The sequence below is a fragment of the Nicotiana attenuata genome, unplaced genomic scaffold (genome assembly GCF_001879085.1).
Source record: "Nicotiana attenuata strain UT unplaced genomic scaffold, NIATTr2, whole genome shotgun sequence".
Taxonomy (NCBI): domain Eukaryota; kingdom Viridiplantae; phylum Streptophyta; class Magnoliopsida; order Solanales; family Solanaceae; genus Nicotiana; species Nicotiana attenuata.
The window spans coordinates 150,774-169,132 of record NW_017671501.1 but is presented as its reverse complement, the minus strand read 5'-3'; the positions used below and the strand labels follow the sequence as shown (position 1 = coordinate 169,132).

General features: G+C 38.7%; 1 protein-coding gene across 1 annotated transcript in view; it reads right to left on the bottom strand.

Moving 5' to 3' along the window:
• LOC109208656 (protein transport protein SEC24) overlaps nucleotides 1-12,669 on the bottom strand; it is a 16,305-nt gene extending 3,636 nt beyond the window's left edge. The window contains exons 1-14 of the mRNA XM_019371788.1: nucleotides 12,209-12,669; nucleotides 12,038-12,097; nucleotides 10,757-10,810; nucleotides 10,494-10,666; nucleotides 10,186-10,372; nucleotides 9,806-9,951; nucleotides 9,574-9,728; nucleotides 7,959-8,040; nucleotides 7,757-7,872; nucleotides 7,242-7,340; nucleotides 5,756-5,879; nucleotides 2,132-2,409; nucleotides 679-893; nucleotides 326-582 (exon numbers count right to left, since the gene is read on the bottom strand). Of these exons, the coding sequence (XP_019227333.1) occupies nucleotides 371-582; nucleotides 679-893; nucleotides 2,132-2,409; nucleotides 5,756-5,879; nucleotides 7,242-7,340; nucleotides 7,757-7,872; nucleotides 7,959-8,040; nucleotides 9,574-9,728; nucleotides 9,806-9,951; nucleotides 10,186-10,372; nucleotides 10,494-10,666; nucleotides 10,757-10,810; nucleotides 12,038-12,097; nucleotides 12,209-12,536 (2,229 nt within the window). The 5' untranslated portion in view covers nucleotides 12,537-12,669 and the 3' untranslated portion in view covers nucleotides 326-370. The remainder of the gene's footprint in view (nucleotides 1-325; nucleotides 583-678; nucleotides 894-2,131; nucleotides 2,410-5,755; nucleotides 5,880-7,241; nucleotides 7,341-7,756; nucleotides 7,873-7,958; nucleotides 8,041-9,573; nucleotides 9,729-9,805; nucleotides 9,952-10,185; nucleotides 10,373-10,493; nucleotides 10,667-10,756; nucleotides 10,811-12,037; nucleotides 12,098-12,208) is intronic.
• Nucleotides 12,670-18,359: the final 5,690 nt, after the last annotated feature.

Here is an 18,359-nt window from a genome sequence, read left to right as displayed (position 1 = left end):
CAAACTTAAAGTTACATACTCTTCTATATTCAAAATATCCACCAAAAAAGGGGCAGGTTGAGCCAGCTTCTGGTAGAAAATATGGATGAGCAAACCTACAGTCTGAAGCTGAACCAGTAGGGCAATAGAGAAATGTATAAAGATGTGGTGGTGGGTGGTGACATCAGTAAAACTGCTCTGGGTAAGTAATCATCGTTGGTGTGATGCTACATATAACCTTTCCTTGCAAAAGTTTCTCGGCATGAAGCTAAGATATAAGTGTTTGTGCATGATTGTTAACGATGTAACTGTTTCTGGCCCAATTGTACAGCAAGTTTGGAGGAACCTGCTTCCTGTCCTAACCTGTGTGTTACAGAAGATTTGAGGCAACTTATTTCATGTATTCCAACGTACTTTGATTAATCTCCTCAAGGAATGAAACGAAACCCATGACGCTTGTGAAGCCACTTCCTTCTACATCCTGTTCCTCTATCAGATAATTCTCAAATGATGTCGCATCATCCTGCCCTCCCTTGATAAAAGTAAGTTTAGGGGTGATACATCTCTCTTGCTTCAGCTTGTTTATTGTTGTTCTCAGTAAACCTGGTTATCAAAACCAACGTTTGCACATCTCAAAATGCATCCACTATGGATCAAGTAACACCTAATGTAACAATGAAAAAAATAAGTGTTACTTACAGTCCTGAGGTGGTGGAAAAGGAAGTGAAGGGTCTGCTGTTGAAGCATAGAACACAATAAGATTTGTGAATGCATCCAGAAAAAATATCGGGCTGCCACTTGTTATCAGTGCAGCCCGGCTCAGGGAATGTCGAGGATATGCTTGTTTGTCTGGCGAGGCATATGAGGTTAACAATGGATATACAGCACGATTAAGAGAAGAAGGTTCTAGTCCACTGCATCAAAAGTCCAAAGTAGTTAACAATTAGATTTACCAGCCATCACCCACAAAAAATTGACAGCAAAAAAGAGTAGCACCCAGCAATTAAAGCTAATGTTCCTAAGGAGCGCATGAAGAAAAATCATACTTTCTCAGTCTGTTCTTCTTTCTTTTAATGTATCTACAAAAACTACGATTGTGTGACAACATAAAGTTCTCGTATGCACACCCCCATTAAAACAGAAACCCAATCAGCTGTTGAAGAGATGTTTAAGCAGAATTAGGGGGGGGGGGGGTTACCATCTCTATTTGACCAAATCTTTTGGAGTAAGATGTAAATACCACACAAGTGTCATTCCAGAGAATGATAGTCATCTTTTATTAGGCCACAAGTCAATAAAGAAAGCTGCATCCTTATAAAGGGAACAAAGGTTTGGGTATCACTAGGCCCATGTCCATGCTAAAATAGGTAAAGACTGAAGAAACTACTTGAAAGACTTTGATCCCTTCATCTAGATATTTAAAGTATTCTTTAAGCATAGAAGGGAAGAAAAAAGTACACAATTTTCTGTTACGATTTTTGGTTTAAGAAAGAGAAGAAGTATAGAGAGAGAAAGAGAGACAGATAAGCTTCCTTTTGGGCCCACCAAATGTTTTCTCCCTTCAAATCACGAGGGTTCAAAAGTCCAGAATCTCCAAAAAGAGTATTTCAGTCCCCAGCTACTTATCTGATCTCTTTTCCTTAGACTAAGTTTGCTGATCACTCTCTTGTTCTTTCTCTGAGGCCTTTGAATTCTCTTTCTGATATGGTTCCTTCATAAATTGAACCCCCAACTTTGAAAACCGTAGTTCCATCTTATCCCATTGTCCTGGACCAGATTTGTCCAAAAGCTCCCTTCTTGCATTGCTTTCTTGCTAGCAGCCTTGCAAATCACGAATCAGTTCTTTGCTCCTCTTTTCCTTCTTCGCACTTTACCTTTCTCTTCCTTCCCTTAGTTTCCATAAGTACAGTTAACCTAGAATGCATTCTGCATATCTAACTTCCAGTTGAAACTTAAAAACAAGTATCATCAGTAGCTGAATTAGTTTATTCCCATGACATAACCTCTACCCCACCTACTATCTCTTCCCCACCACCCCAAAAAAGAGCGAGAAAGAAGTAGATGAAACTCAGTCCTTTTTTCATGAAGAGTTGATGAAACTCTAGTCTTGTCCACTATGAGAAAATAACCCACTTGGGACATATTGATATACCTGAAAAGACACTGAAGATATATTCGGTAGTCAGGATGCACGCCTTCTTCATGTAAACGAAGAAGAGGATTTCTTAATAGAGCAAAGACCAAGCGGGGTAAAGGCTGCAGTTGAGGACATTGAGAGAATGCAACATCAATGTGAACGATGCTTGAACCTCCATGCCCAGACTGAATAAGCTTGCAAGCATCATTGTATTGAGCTGTAAGAATTACAAGCCAATCATGAAGTAACATTCTGCCCTCTCGAACGCCTTGCTCCAATGAGGCTAAAATAACCTGAGAAAAAGGAAAATTGTTTAGCATAAAAAAAGAGTAAACTTAACTTCCATTAAGAAAGCATGATTTTGTCTTCTAATATTAATAGGCCTATTGTAGTATACAAATCAAGCAAGAACAGACATGATGTGTTGATCTTATAACGATAAAATCGAATACTCTACCATATACTTTTAGATGAAGAACTCTACCATAGTACTTTTAGTTTACGACTTGAAAAGTTTTGAGGCATTTCAAGAGTTACTCTCTTTTTATCATATTTTTGTCGATGAGCGTGCATTATGCTATCAATCTGCCAGGCTTTGATATCAAAGCATCAACAGGAATCATCCAGACTGAGTTTTCGTCATTATGTCGGAAATAATTGTAACTTTTGAAGTCTAGTTTCCAACCAATCAAACAGCTCGTGAGGTTTGCAAATCAGTACATGCAGGTCTCACTTAGTTGCCGCAAGAAAGAGGATTTTGGTAGTGTATACAACCATTAAAGGCAGTAAAGAAATGTTTTTCATTTTGGGAAAGCATTTCCTTGCATCTAGCAGTAGATGTATCACGGCTTATAACCATTACATGAACAAAGTATGGTATTTAAGTTGGGAGGAGGGAAGAGCCGCAGCCCATTACTCCCCAGAGTTCCAAATCTGTGCGCCAAGCGAAGTTGGGCCAGAAGCACACAGGAAATTTCTGCAAGATCAAAAAGAAGGTAGGAGAACAAGTTTTCTCCTATCAATGACATCTTGATTCTTTTGGTTTTGCTCACCCATATATGGAGTAGATTTCTTATGTTGGGGATAGATGAATCTGAATGTCATGATTTAAAGTTTTTGTTCCACAAGGTTTTTTGAGTGTTTAACATTTGTAAGTTAATCTTTTATTAGTGTTATTAATTTTTTACTGATTTGTTTGTGAGTGTAGCATAGTGAGGGTTGAAAAGAGAAGCTGTGTTAGGTAACGATCAAATAACTAATTGATCCCCGAACATTGGACTGTGATTGTTATTTAAGCCAACGACAAAACATCCACAAGTTGAGACAATACCAAGCTGGAGATGTACATAATTAAAGCTAGAAGGATCACCATCAGAAAAAACAGAACCCTTATAATTAAAGCTGGAGATGTTCATTTACAACTTTTTAGTAACATATACTCCCTCCTTTTCATTTTATGTGACATTGTTTTTGACAAAACACAAAGTGTTTAAGAATGAATGAATGAGTTACACATAAGTTGACTTTCTTAGCTCTTAACACTCATTGTGAAGTACTTTTTTGGATGTACTTGGCATCAACATTTCCTTAATGCTGGATTTTTGCTTTACATCAATAAAATACTTACTTCACCGACAAAAAAAAAAAGTCTTGACACATAAGGCAAATATGCATGATAAGAGCAAAATAGGGAGTTTCGAAATATACCGACGATTTTGTATCAGGTTGAGTATTGGCCAATCAAGAACTCCCATGTGCAGAAGATGAGAATAGCAGAAATGAGGATGTTGCGATGGATGAGTGAACGTAGCAGACGAAATAAGATTAGGAATGAAGTTATAAGGAACAAAGTGGGAGTGGCCTCCGTGGAGTACAAGATGCGGGAGTCGAGAATGAGATGGTTCGGGCTAAGAGGAGAAGCATCGATGCTCCTGTTGTGTGAGAGGTTGGCCATGGCGGATCTGAGAAAAGGCCGAGGTAGGCCAAAGAAGTACTTGGGAGTGGTGATTAGGCAAGACATGGCGCTGCTTCAGCTTACTGACACATGGCCCTTAATAGGAAGGTGTGGATGTCGAGGATTAGGCTAGAAGGTTAGTAGGTAACTGATAGTTTCTACTTTTCTATCCAGCGGTATTAGTAGTACTCATGTACCTTCATATTCTTAGATTTATATTACGTCATGTTTAGTTCGCTTCAGTTATCGTATTTCCCCGTTGTTTTCTTCTCTCTTCCTTTTCTTTTTTCTTGTTCTTCTTCCTCCTCTTCTTCTTTCTCACCTTTTCTGAGCTGAAGATCTATTGGAAACAGTCTCTCTACCTTCACTAGGTAAGGCCAAGGCCTGCATACACACTACCTCCCCAGACCCCACTTGTGGGAATATACTAGGATTGTTGTGGTTGTTATAGTTTCGAAATTTAGAAATAGAGTCAATCTTTTCTCAAGCGACTAAAAAGGGGGAAAATTGACATATAAAATAGACAAGAGTTGATAATATATAAATTCCTCAACTATGTTTGTTGTCTAGTGATTCACTCTTCAAGAACAAATCCATGGGCTATGAGGTGCAACCATACCGTCTTGGTGGCAGCACTATAACGCTGCCTAAGTGAGGCAAAGCACCAACCTACTTAACTTCAGGGTTTAAGAGCACTTCAAATGAGCCTTTAACAACACAATTCTAAAAGCATATTTGTATTATAATGATTTGGATATTTTTTCAATCAAGTTCGAATAGTTTACCTTTGTGAGATAGTAGTCCTTAATCGTAATGTTCTCTATCACTGAAGAATGACCAGCGTAATTTTTGTTTTGGATAAGAAGTTTGACCATCATAATTCCCTCTTGGTTAAGTTGTAATGAGTTTAATTCTAGAGGCATTAAAGTTTTCTGGAATCTCTTAGGATTCTTTCTATTCGATGTGAGCTTGACCAAGAGGGAATTATGATGGTCAAACTTCTTATCCAAAAAAAAAATTACGCTGGTCATTCTTCAGTGATAGAGAACATTATGATTAAGGACTACTATCTCACAAAGGTAAACTATTCGAACTTGATTGAAAAAATATCCAAGGTGGAGGTGAAGTCAACCCTCTAAAATCATTCCTCATTGATTATCTAGAATTTTACATCGAGTCCTTGCCTTCGGTTAGCTTAGTTAGTTTTCAACACCACATTCAACATGATATGACGTTCTACACACTCGTTGACTTCCTCAAAGACAAGAACTTCCAACATTTTATCCTCCTCATTTTATAAAAGGAATTTCTCAGCATAACGAGATCTATCAATCTGTTTCAACTTCCAAGCTTTCCAGAACCGTTTAGCTTCAAATTTTCAGTGTTCCAACAGTTGGCACCTTTCATCTCAAAAACCCTGGTATATACTGATAATTAATATGAGCCATTTACTTCGTTTCAGAACTTAATATAGCAGTTTACAACCCCCTCCCAACCTCTTATTTTCTTTATTTTTCGCGATAAGTGGGAATATGCCATTTTTCTCTGGGCAGCTACTCCTGTGGTGAAACTACCAAAAGTGCAGCAAGTTCATCCTAAGTTGCTATATCTTCAGCAGATCAAATTGTCCAGTTAATAGCTATGAATTTGCGTTAAAGTGAAGTACGAAGAAAAGTAAGACATACCTTGTGGACAAGTAATGAAAGCACCACTTCGGAATCAACACCGTCATAAATCTCATTTATGCTATGAGCTACTCCAAACTGCAGAGTTCGAATCCTTAATCTCCTTTTGAGGGAATGCTTTGTTCTGCACAAACACATCCACTGCTTAGAGCATATATAATAGAAGATGATCCCAAAAGGGTATCCACCAGAAAAAGAAAAGCAAACGGAGAAACTTATTTCTTGCTCAAAGCTAGAGCACTTCAAATTATAGAAAAAGTTTTAGAATTATAAAAGAAAAAAAAGAAGCAAAGCGAAACCAGAGGAATGCAACATAATGAAGAAATGGTCGGATTAAGCTGCAATTCTGAGAGACATTAATACCAGAATTCTCTACTTCTAGATCATTCCTTTGCTGTCTTAAGTAATTGGTTCGCTTAAATACTTTAAAGTTGAATCAACTTTTACTTGGGGCTGAGAGATACAAACACCATATATAATATGTGACTTACATCCACTGCTAAAACCTTAGATGTATTTGGGCAGAAAGAAAGGAATCGCAGATGCTTTGATGGAATATCAACTCCCAACAGCTCCCTGAAAGCAAAGTGCCCTAGGAATCTATATAGCTGGAGCAACCTTTCCTCTGTAAATGATTTAATTCCATTTCTAGATTTTATTAGCTCTCTGGCTAGGCTTTTGGTGCTTCTGGTTAGCTCCCTGGTCAGAACTGTATTTTTGTGTAAATGGAGCTAACCAACCTCTTTTGTAATGATTTGCATCTTCTTGATGCCAGCAATATAACACCTTACTTCATCAAAAGAAAAACCTTAGATGTGTCACCAAAGTAAAGAAACCAAACGGACACCTTCTCCTACACTGCACAGTAGTTGCAGATATCTGGAACATGCTCTTGTCAGTTTTTGGGATCAGTTGGGTAATGCCTGAGAGTATTAAGGATGCCTATGAATGCTGGAGTCCCAGAAAGTTGGTAGATCCATAAGGAAAATCTGGAACTGATCCCTGCATGCATTTTTTGGTGTGTCTGGAGAGGAAGGAACCGCATATATTTGATGAAATATCAATTGCAAACCGCTCCCTTAAGGCTAGATGTCTTTTATGTTTATTCGGTTAGAGCAATCTATCCCCTGTAAATACCCCTGATGGCTTTATGGACTTTGTTAGCTCCTTATCTTTAGCATAGAACTTCATGAACTCTACTTAACATCTTTTGTACTCTGTGCATCTTCTTGATGCCATCAATGAAACTGCTTCATCACAACAAAAAAAAAAAGCACCCAACCAGGAAAAGCTAAACTAGAACCAAAACAGAGCTTCCAAGCCACTTGTCCAGATTCAATATATAACTGCATACTTTATGGTTCTTGTTGTTGAGTTCTACTAAGTAAACCCAATATTATATTTACAAATCAATAAATTTAAAGCAGGTCACTTTGATCGTTGATTATCAACTCAGCATAAAGGCCACTAGTAAGAATAATCCTACCTTGTTGTAGAACTCGATCCTGCATTTGCAAGTTCATCTGGTGGGACAACAACAGTATACTGAAAAGCAATTTGCACCATAGGCAATTCTGAAGTATGTCTGCAGAAGAAAAGTATTCTTGTATTATTAGCAAAAATAAAAATCTGGCTCAACAAGGAATTTTCACTGAAACTGGCAAAAACTTAAATGTCTGCAAGATTCAGAGGAACCCATAAATGCATTGCCCCAGAGCAGACAACAACAGTAAAAGAAAACCAGTGTAATCCCACAAGTGAGATCTGGACCCTAGAGCAGAAAACAAACAAATTTAATTTGATGTCATTAAGACCAGCACGCAGCTTTACTAAAGGGGCCAATGGCACTACTTTTATCAAAAGTTTCTACTAGTGCAAATAAATTTAGCATCAACATTTTGATCAAGCATAGTTTCATGTAATAATTAGCAGTTCATACAAGAAACAAAGAGCAAAAAAATTATTTTGGAAAAGGAGTATAAATAGCAGAAGATATGTTACCTGGAAAATCCAACATTATTTGCAAATTCAAAATCGTAGGTATATGTAGCAAAAGAATCACAGCAAATTATGTGTTGGACATTTTCGTATTGCGGATCTGGGAAGAAATGCCCATACTGTAGGGAAATAGCGCAAGTATTATGAGCCAATCGAGATAGTAGAATAAGAATCTGTGGAATAAAAATGATAGCAGAGATCTTACAGAATGACTCGGTTGAAATTCTGACGAAGTTCTCAGCCTTAGGACACAATTAAAAGCATATGGTCGACTTAACATGCGGTACCTGTACATATCTCATTCTAGTGTTATGTGAACTGACAAGCGTAAACCCGGGAACAAAAAATATATGCTTATTACTGGTGTGTTACTTTATACTGTTAACAAACAGTTATCAATAAATGGCCTGTCATACAATAAGACTTCAACCTAATTCTAGTGTTATGTAAACTGACAAACGTAAACCCTGGAACAAAAAATATATGCTTATTACTGGTGTGTTACTTTATACTGTTAACAACCAGTTATCAACAAATGACCTGTCATACAATAAGACTTCAACCTAATTCATCCCTCAAGTATGACCTAAGGCTTGCACCCAAGGGTGTGGCCTAGTGGTCAATGAAGTAGGTGAGAACCATGAGGTCTGAGGTTCAAATCTTCGTGGAGGCAAAAAACGCTAGGTGATTTCTTCACATCTATCCAAGCCTTGTGGACAGAGTTACCTGGTACCTGATGTTGGTGGGAGGTGGCACGTATCCGTGGAATTAGTTGAGGTGCGCGCAAACTGGCCCAAATACCACGGTTATAAAAAGAAGGAAGTATGACCTAAGGCTTATGCTTTATGAACATCCTTTATATCCCACAGACACAATCCCTCAAATTCGCAAAACTTAACACAACATCCCTCGTTAATTTCAGTTTTAGTTTGCCCTTTCTTTTTCTTTCATCTGTTATACATATTATCATTTAGACTTGAGGATTTGTCTTCCCAAATAAACTGACATCTATTATTCACATTGAAAAATCGTCAATTATACCATGAAATCCCGCGAGGACACCAAAACTGAAACTCCGATATTTTTAAAAAACAAAAAAAAAATAATCTTAAACACCAAAACAGTACTTCATCTCCAATAATCCCCAATACAAGAAAAAGAAACTGTTAAAAGTGCTCTGAGTTGGCTAAATCCAAAAAGCCATATGCCTGTTTCCCCGCAATAAGCACACACATTAGGAAAACATTTTAGCCACTCAATAACCAGAAAAAGCCATCCAGGAGCAGCAGACCCTATACCTAGGTGCAATCATAGGGAAGAGCTAAAATCAACAAGGAGCTTAGGATTACATGCCCTAATTTGGGAGTTAGAGATGGTTGATGCTCGATTGAATTGAATCCCTAATTGATGCAACAAGGAATTAGCGAGGGAAAATCTAAGTGCGCATATTGGTGAAATTTTGAAACCAAGAAAGAGCTTGTTCCGCAAGAAAGAGATCCAAATGGATATTGCACAGAACGTCTCTGTGAAGTGAAGCCAAAGTGGTACTTTTTCAGCGATAATTTATGTTTTTCGGCCAGCAGGACACTTTCATTACAAGCAGTGAATGTGTCCATCGAAAAGAGACGGAAAAGTTAATCAGGGGAGTTTTGAGTACAGTTCTACAAACTTGAGGGATGTATTGTGTAGGTGGGCTTTTTTTTTCTTTTGGGGGGGGGGGGGGAGAATATTCTTGAACTTCAGATCAAACTTAATGATGAATTAGATTAAAAAGCTCGCCTGCATTACATAATCATAGCAATAGCAAGTATCATACTCACATGTCTTGAGGAAGTGTGGAGTCATCACTGCTCGTATACAAAAATAAGGAGCCTCCACTCTCGATACTCAGAAACTTCAGTGATGCTAAATCAGTGTACTCATTTGTCACAGCAAATAAGTCTACACAAACACCTGATTGAACAGCCACGGCAGCCTATTGAAATACATTTTAATGCTTAATGTTCAAATGTAAATTAGCTAAATTCAATAAGTCACGAACTATGCTAGTACCAGATCTTTATAGAATGGAGTTTGTTCAGGAAGTAAAGCTCGATCTGCGTCCTCTCCTTTACTAGCATACTGCTCACCATACCGTCTTGTATCTAGTTGGCCGGCTCCAATATCAGGAGCGCCCGAAAGAAAAGCAAAAACTCTAGCTGCATTTTGATTCAATTGGGGAAATAAAAAACAAAGTCACTGAGTAATATCTTTAAGCAAGATCTATGGAACTACTAATTATTCTCAGATTGCTGTCCATTCTGGAAAAAGGCTGATTCAGTAAGAACAAAAGGATGCCTGAATTAATAAATTACAGTAAAAGAAAGCAACCCCAACAAGAGGTGCATCATTAATTGTAACTGACGCAAGAAAGAAGTGTGAAATTGCCATACCTAATGCAAATGTATTCCCATATTCTGATCCAAGATAATTGAAAAGGGCTTCCATTGCAGCTCCAAAACCTCTTCCACCCAGAAAAACTCCATCTAATCCTTGACCTGCACCTGATGTCCTTTCCCATGAAGTTGTTGGTCTCAATGTTTCAAGTGCGGATGCAATGCGGTCCTTACAGGTATCCACCTACAACAAATCACTGATTTAAGGCTACTGCATGCTCATCCTTTTGACATTGAAAATTTAAACACCTTTACAGTCTAGATAGAAAAAGAAAAGCACTGGGAAAGAAATCAAACAAACATACTGGAGCTAAAAACGAAAGTAGGGGCATGACATCCTGAAGTTCCATTGACAAGGCACCATCAGCATCATGAGGAATGAAAACATTCTTCACCACTGGAATTGGCCCTTGAACATCATACAAACCTATTTTATGGCTGAATGTAGCCAGCCCAAATAGTGATCCAGGCCCAAGAGCTTGATCAAAAGACAAAAGAAAACAAAAATTAAACTTCCCTCTAATGAAGAATATAAACTTGATGTTCAAAAGATATGTCAATAACCAACCTTCTAAAGCAGCTAAAAGTGCACTCTTAACAAGTTCCAAAAACTCTTCCGATGCTGCATAAGAACTTAACACCTGTTAATCAATAACAGCAACATACTCCACATCTACTTTCCACAAAATGCATCAGTTCTTAATGTAAAATCTAAGATAATTCTCAAAGAGCACTGGAAATAAAGTATGCCAAGTGAGAGTAATGTCAAAAAAATTTAACTATGACAGCGTACACACATATATGTGTCAATAAAGAAGGCCAACTGACATGAATCTGACAAGAAGATAGATTTCAGTTGTCATTTTCCATCTGCATAATCTATTGTAATATCCCTGTTTGGTTAGTTGCTACTGACCCTATGTGTACTTTAACACCATTATCTAAAAAGTAAGACCTATGTAGGAGGCTTGTAGCTAAGCGTCTTGTCTCTAGGCATAACAATACAGCTCTCAAACTAAAACTTTTTACATCCTTTTGAATGTTAAGCTGTGACATCCATCCCCTACAAATTCCCAACAAGCCACAACCTTCATAAACACCAACAACCACAACACTTCCATTCCCATAAAACTCAACAAACCAACCCACTGAATTTGGGTTGATTTGGGACAATCGATACCTTGTTTTTTTCGCTTCAAAATAAAATATTTATCCTTGGAAACTACATGGAGATTAGTAATTACCACAAACCACGTTTAAAAATTAAAACATTTCAGCAAAAATAAAGGCAGAAAAATCCCTTAAATAATGCCATAGTCCCTACATCATTTAACTGCCACAATCAAATTAAAGCAATACTCCCTCCGTCCATAATAAGTGACCAATTTGCTTTTTTATTTTGGTTCAGAATAAGTGTCCATTTATATAATCAAGAAAAAATTTAACTTTTTTTCCAAAAATACCCTTACGTACGTATTCTTAAAAAGTCATTTACTCCTCACATTTGAGAAGAGAAGTAAGTGCAACTATAACTATGGTGCAACATTTAATGAAGGGTAGTTTAGTCACACTCACAATTTTCGTCTAGAATTTAGTATTTCTTAATGAAGGGTAGTTTAGTCACACTCACAATTTTCGTCTAGAATTTAGTATTTCCTTAACGGGTGTGCCAAAATCAAATTGGTCACTTATCGTGGACCGGAGTTAGTAATATACTAGTTTAAGCTATATGCATCAGGTCATTTAAAAGCTAACTGCACGTAACTCTATTTAACTTAAAGTAAATGGTACGAGTAAGTTATATTACACTGATGGATTAATAACTTAAGTCCTAATAATAATAGCTTACAAGCAAGATCAACAGCTGCCACATACACGGGTCGCGCCTGCATTTCCTCAGATTCATCCACTACACCAATCCAAAAACAAATATATTCAAAACAGTGCATCTAAATTCCCAAAATTACACAAAAGGGAATCTTCAAATATCAAATTTTGCATTAAAGGGTGCTACACTTACTGGGCAATTCAAGGTCAATAAACGAAGATAAATTCTCCGGACAAGATTCAGGGAGCGAATAACGGGTTACGGCCTGAGAAGAAAGCCCGTTAAGGGTCCCACAAAGTGCACAAGTCCAAGCCCATTGTTCTTGTTCACAGTATGTGTTATAGTAAGCCCAACAATTCTCACATCGGGGTAATAAGTGACCGTCCGATCCATAAACCGGCGGATTCCCGTTTTCGTCCTTGCTGGCGAACGGTGAAACTGTTACCCCCCACGGTAGTCCTGATTCTTCCAGTGCGTCTTGGTCACCGGGAAACCGGCTAACTGTTGCACGCACCGCCATTAGCGCGTGAGTTTAGAGACAGTGAAACTGCAGGAAAATGTAAGCAAATTTATTTTTTTTTTTAAGGGTTTTTGGAGGTTTTGATGTGGAACTATTTTGTGGAGAAAATGGGTGTAGGATAAGGGAGTGTGCGCTGCTGCGTATTTTAGTGAGGGAGGTTTCTTAATTTCTGTTTGCGTTACACATGTAATGAGCCAATGTGCGTTTGACGCGTTGTATTCCAGCTAGGAGGCAGTCCACGTTTGATTTAGATGGGGCGGACTGTGCAGTATTTTGAAGGTTTGGGCTTCTTTTTTAAAAGAATTTTTGCCTCTTATAGCAAAGTTTAACACCTTATTTATTTTAACTAAATACCATTTAAAAAATTTATATTCTATAGATACCTTTTAATGTTTATAGCAAAATATATAATTTTGGTTACCTCCTACCCCTAAACCACTAAATACGCTAATCAGTTACAATATTTTCTTTCTCTCTCTACTTTGATACATCTCATTCTCTTCCCTCATTCCCTAAAAACACGATACTCAATCTAATTCACTTCTCTCGGCCGCACCACCTCTTCCCGCCTTCCTCCTCCTTCTGCCGCCACTTCTGTCGTTCACCTCCACTTCCCCCGCCTTCTGCTACCTCACAAATGGAAGCTCAAAACTTCTCTTTATTGCACCCATAAGAATCCATCTAAACCACAAGAAAAAAAAAGGGGGAAAAAGTTTTTTTTAATCAAATCCCTCCCTTTCCCGAATCTACTGACATATTAGACGTAATATCAAGAATTCAATAATGGAGTGGTGTCCGTTTGATGTCACCGTGATCTCCGCCGCAGGCATAAAAAATGTCAATTACTTATCCACAACGGATGTTTACGTCGAAGTTTCAATCGTAGGTTATGCCAAGAACACAAAGATTCACGAAAGAGTTGAGGGTTTTTGCTCGACGGCGGATTCTCCGGAAATTAGGGTTTGTTCTTGAACAAAGACGACGGAGTTTGGGGCTAAGCAACTTGATTTTCTGTTAATATATTTTTTCAACGTATCACGCTGTATTTTCATGTATTTCATTGTATTCATTGTCTTTTTTTTTCATTGTAATTCAATGTATCTCGTTGTATTCCATGTATTTCATTGTATTCACTGTCTTTTTTCTCATTGTATTTCAATGTATCCCGCTGTATTCTATGTATTTCATTGTATTCACTGTCTCGCTATATGCCATGAATGTATTCATATATTTTTTTAATTAATATAATTTATGTATTCAGATGTATTCTATAATTTCTCTGAAGATTGCTATGTTTTTGGGGTATTTTTCGGTTGAGAATCTTTTTTATAACTGAAAATACAAAATTTGTGTGTTATAATTGAGTTTGTTGAGTTATATTAGGAGTCTATTATGTTAATTGATTCACTTTTCGTTTTAAAAATAGTGTAATCCCCTATTTCACGCCGTGAATACAGTGGAATACAGTCGAATACAATAATCTGTCCAGCTGTAATCCCATGTTTCACTCCATGAATACAGCCGAATACACCCGAATACAACAACTTATTAGCTGAACTTCCCTGATTCAATAGCTTAAATACATCAAATACATCTTATAACCACAGAAAAGGTATCTATAATCCGTAATATAGCAAATGGTATCTATAGATGGCTAATTACCACTAAAAAATAATGCTTTATAAAAATTTCTCTTTTTTAAATCGTCATTTTAAAAGGACCTATGTGATTTATTTCGTTTTCTATTTTGTTCCTTTTCTTCATATGGCAAAATGTTTTTCTCTGCAACTACAGTATTTAGGTAAGTATGATATGGGTGTCCCTTGTATTAGCAAGGATAATTTATAATTTCTTTTTATCCTTGCTAAAAAGAAATTTTTGGTCATGCTAATCAATGTCAACTAATGGACCTAGGATTCAAAGGAGCCAAATATACTTGGACAAATTGTAGAGTTGATCTAATGGCTTAATCTTAGAAAGACTCGATAAGTGCTTAGCCAACGACAAATGGTTATAGCAATATCCTGACACAATCATCACTCATATACCTAGAACACACTCCAATCACGCCCCTCTACTTCTCAATATCACTAAGCGAAACCCTCTCCCTAACAACAAACCCTTCCAGCTTGGAACATTTTGGTGTCTGTAACTGTAACGAGCCAACCGGTCGTTTTGAACTTTTGCACTTTGATCGCCAGTTCTCAGGCATGACTTGCCCCGTGTTATCTATTATGACTAATGTAGATCGTTGGTTTTGGTTTTCAGGAAGATTTGGAATGAATTTGAAAGAACAGTTTTAGTTGAAAGCTTCGAATTTGAAAGGTTTGACCGAGAGTTGACTTATTTGTATATGAGCTCGGATTGGAGTTTTTATGATTTGGTTAGCTTCGTTAGATGATTTGTGACTTAGGAGTGTGATCAGAAGTGATTTTGGAGGTCCGGTATAGAATTAGGCTTGAATTGGCGAAGTTAGTATTTTGGCGAATTCCGGTTGATAGGTGAGATTTTGACCCGAGGGTCGGAATGGAATTCCAAGAGTTGCTGCTTCGTTAAGTGATTTGGGATGTGTGTGTAAAGTTTCAGGTCATTGGGACGTCGTTTGGTTGGGTTTTGATCGAATGCGAATTTCGGGAGTTTTAAAAGAACTTAGGCTTGAATCCGATGTAAATTGATGATTTTGGTGTTGGTTGAGGTGTTTTGATTATTGGAGCAAGTTTGAATGATGTTTTAGGATGGGTTGGCACTTTTGGTTGAGGTCTCGAGGGCCTCGGGGTGATTTCGGATGGCTATCGGGATAAATTTTGGACTTGTGTTGTTTCAGAGTTTTGCTGGTTCTGGTATTTCCGCATCTGCGGAAAAGGGGCCGCAGATGCGGTTCTGCAGATGCGAAAATGGGGTCGCAGGTGCGAGAGGTGCTGGGAGGCTGGTTTCCGCAAGAGCGGATAGAGGCCCGCAGAAGCGGAGTCCGCAGAAGCGGATTTAGACTGCAGAAGCGGTCCTGGGCAATTAGTGAAGCTCCGCAGAAGCGTAAGATTTCCGCAGAAGCGGAAGTCGCAGAAGCGAAAAGCGGACCGCAGATGCGAAAAATGTCTGGGCAAAAGGGTTTTAAAAGTTCATTTTGTTCCGCGAGCTAAGCTATTTTTCCTCCATTTTTGAACATCCTTGAGAGCTTTTGTACGGGAATTGAAGGGGATTTCAACTGGGATTGATTGGAGGTGAGTTCTATGATCTTAAAAAACAATTATTATGTGAGATTAACCTTGAAATTTATGGAAATTAAGCCTAAAATTGAAGAACTAGGGCTTGAGTTTTTGATATGTCAAATTGGGATTTGATGGGTCATTTGAGCTCGGATTTGAGAGTTCTTGGTATGTATGAACTCGTGAGAAGATAAGGAATCTATTAATGTGAAAATTTCTGAGATTTGAGAAGTGGGCTCGGGGCTCGGGTTTTGCTAATTTCGAGATCTTTGATATTTTTCGATTGGGTATTGTTCCCTTAGCCTATTGTGATGTATTCGCTCTGATTTTGGATAGATCCGACGCGCGTGGAGGCCGATTTGAGAGGCAAAGGCGTCGCGAGCTAGAGATTTCGCCGGTTCGAGGTGAGTAATGATTGTAAATGATATCATGAGGGTTTGAAACCCCGGATTGCACACCGTAGTGCTATATTGAGGTGACTTGCACGCCGGATAGCGAGCGTGGGGTAGAGCACCGTTGGGGATTGTGACTTGGTCCGTCCCGATTGATGATTTTACCGCGTATTTTGACTGAAACTTATTTGTTATTATCATGATTTGGGCTGATTGCCATATTTGGGCTTCGTGCCAATTATCTGAACCCTTCGGGGATTTTTATCACTGTTTCCTCACTATTTTGATATACTACTTGAACTCAGTCATGTTGATTATACTGTTTTACAAACTCAGCCGCTTTAATTGAACTTTGAGACTTAAATGATATTTCCATTGTTGTTTGGGCTGAGCACTACTATTTTATTGATGCCTGAGGGGCTTATGATGTTTTCTGGACTGAGTGAGGCCGAGGGCCATATGTGAGGAGGCTTTCAAGCCTCGAGTGTGTTGTGAGGAGGCTTTCAGGCCTCGAGTGTGATGTGAGGAGGCTTTCAGGCCTCGAGTGTGATGTGAGGAGGCTTTCAGGCCTCGAGTGTGATGTGAGGAGGCTTTCAGGCCTTGTAAGTGATGTGAGGAGGCTTTTCAGGCCTTATGTTATATGCCACGAGGTGGCTTGATATTGCGCTTGGGCCGTAAGGGACCCCTCCCGGAGTCTGCACACCCCAGTAAGCCCCGTCGATGATATATGGATCGGGCTGCGCACCGCAGCGAGATGTGGATCGGGCTGCACGCCACAGCGGTTGCTATATGATACTGTTCTGAGAGTGAGCTGAGAGAGAGAGAGCCCGAGGGGCTGAGAGTGTTTCTGAGAGTGAGCCCGAGGGGCTGGTACTGTTTTGAGATATTGCCCGAGGGGCGAACTTTTATGTGCTCATCTTGCATATTTACTTGCCTTTTTACCTGTTATACTGTGATATTTGTGCCAGAGGGGCGGTTTTTCTGTGCTTATCGGCACTAACTGTTTTGAAATCATTTCGTAACTGTTGGAAAGATCATTTTATAAAGAGATTTAAACTGAGCCAAGAGATTTCCAAAGATTTCACAGCTTCACTCTTTTCTCAAAGGATTGTACCCTGCTTCTATACAGCATGTTGGTTGCTTAACGTGATTTCTTACTGCTCAGTTGTTATTTACCTTTATTACTCACTGAGTTGGAGTACTCACTTTACTCCCTGCACCTCGCGTGCAGTTGCAGGTATTTATTCACCCGATAGCGGGTATTGGCTGTTTGGAGGCAGAGCTGTAGTAGTTTAGCGAGGTGACTGCTAACGTTCGCAGCACCGTTTCTTTCTATGTTATTCATTATTCCTGTTCAGTGTATTTCTAGACTTGTAAATATAATTACATTCTTATAGATGCTCGTGACTTGTGACACCCCGATTAGGGCTGTGTTGGGTTGTATTTCCGCTAATTAATACTATTAAGTCATATTTAAGCTGTTTAATTATGCTTAACTACTTTTGAAAAGACGAGTTGGGTTAGTTGGCTGGCCTCGTCTTCACGAGAGGCGCCATCACGACCAGTGCGGGGTTTGGGTCGTGACAGTAACGATCCGCCCGGTCGTTTTGAGCTCTAGCGCATCGTTCAGCGGTTTGAGGCCATGAGCAGCTTCACTTCAGGTATTATGACTTGTACGCATGGTCGGAATTGAATTTCGGGAAGTTCGAAGTTGATTTGGAGAGAGAATTCTCATTTCGGAAGCTTTAAGTTGAAAGAATTGTCTAAGATTGGATTTTTGAGTAAACGACCTCGAAATCAGGATTTGAAGGTTCCAGCAGGTTCGTATGATGATTCCGGACTTGGGCGTATGTCCGGATCGGGTTTTGAAAGACCCGGGAATGTTTCGGCACCTATTGTTGAAGTTAGCATTTTTGTAAGAATTTTATAGGTTTGGGTTGAAGTGCATTTCGGTGTTATCGATGTCCGTTTGGGATTTCGATCTCCGTATGGTGATTCTGGTGTTAGGAGCGCAATCGGAAGTGAATTCGGAGGTCTGTGGGTCATTTTGGAGTCATTTGGCTAAAGATAGAAATTTGAAGGTTTTTGAGAAGTTTGACCGATTTGGACTTTTTGATATTGTGGTCGGATTCCGATTTCGGAAGTTGGAGCAGGTCCGTAATGTCGAATATGACTTGTGTGCAAAATTTGAGGCGAATCAGACGTGATTTGATAGGTTTAAACATCAA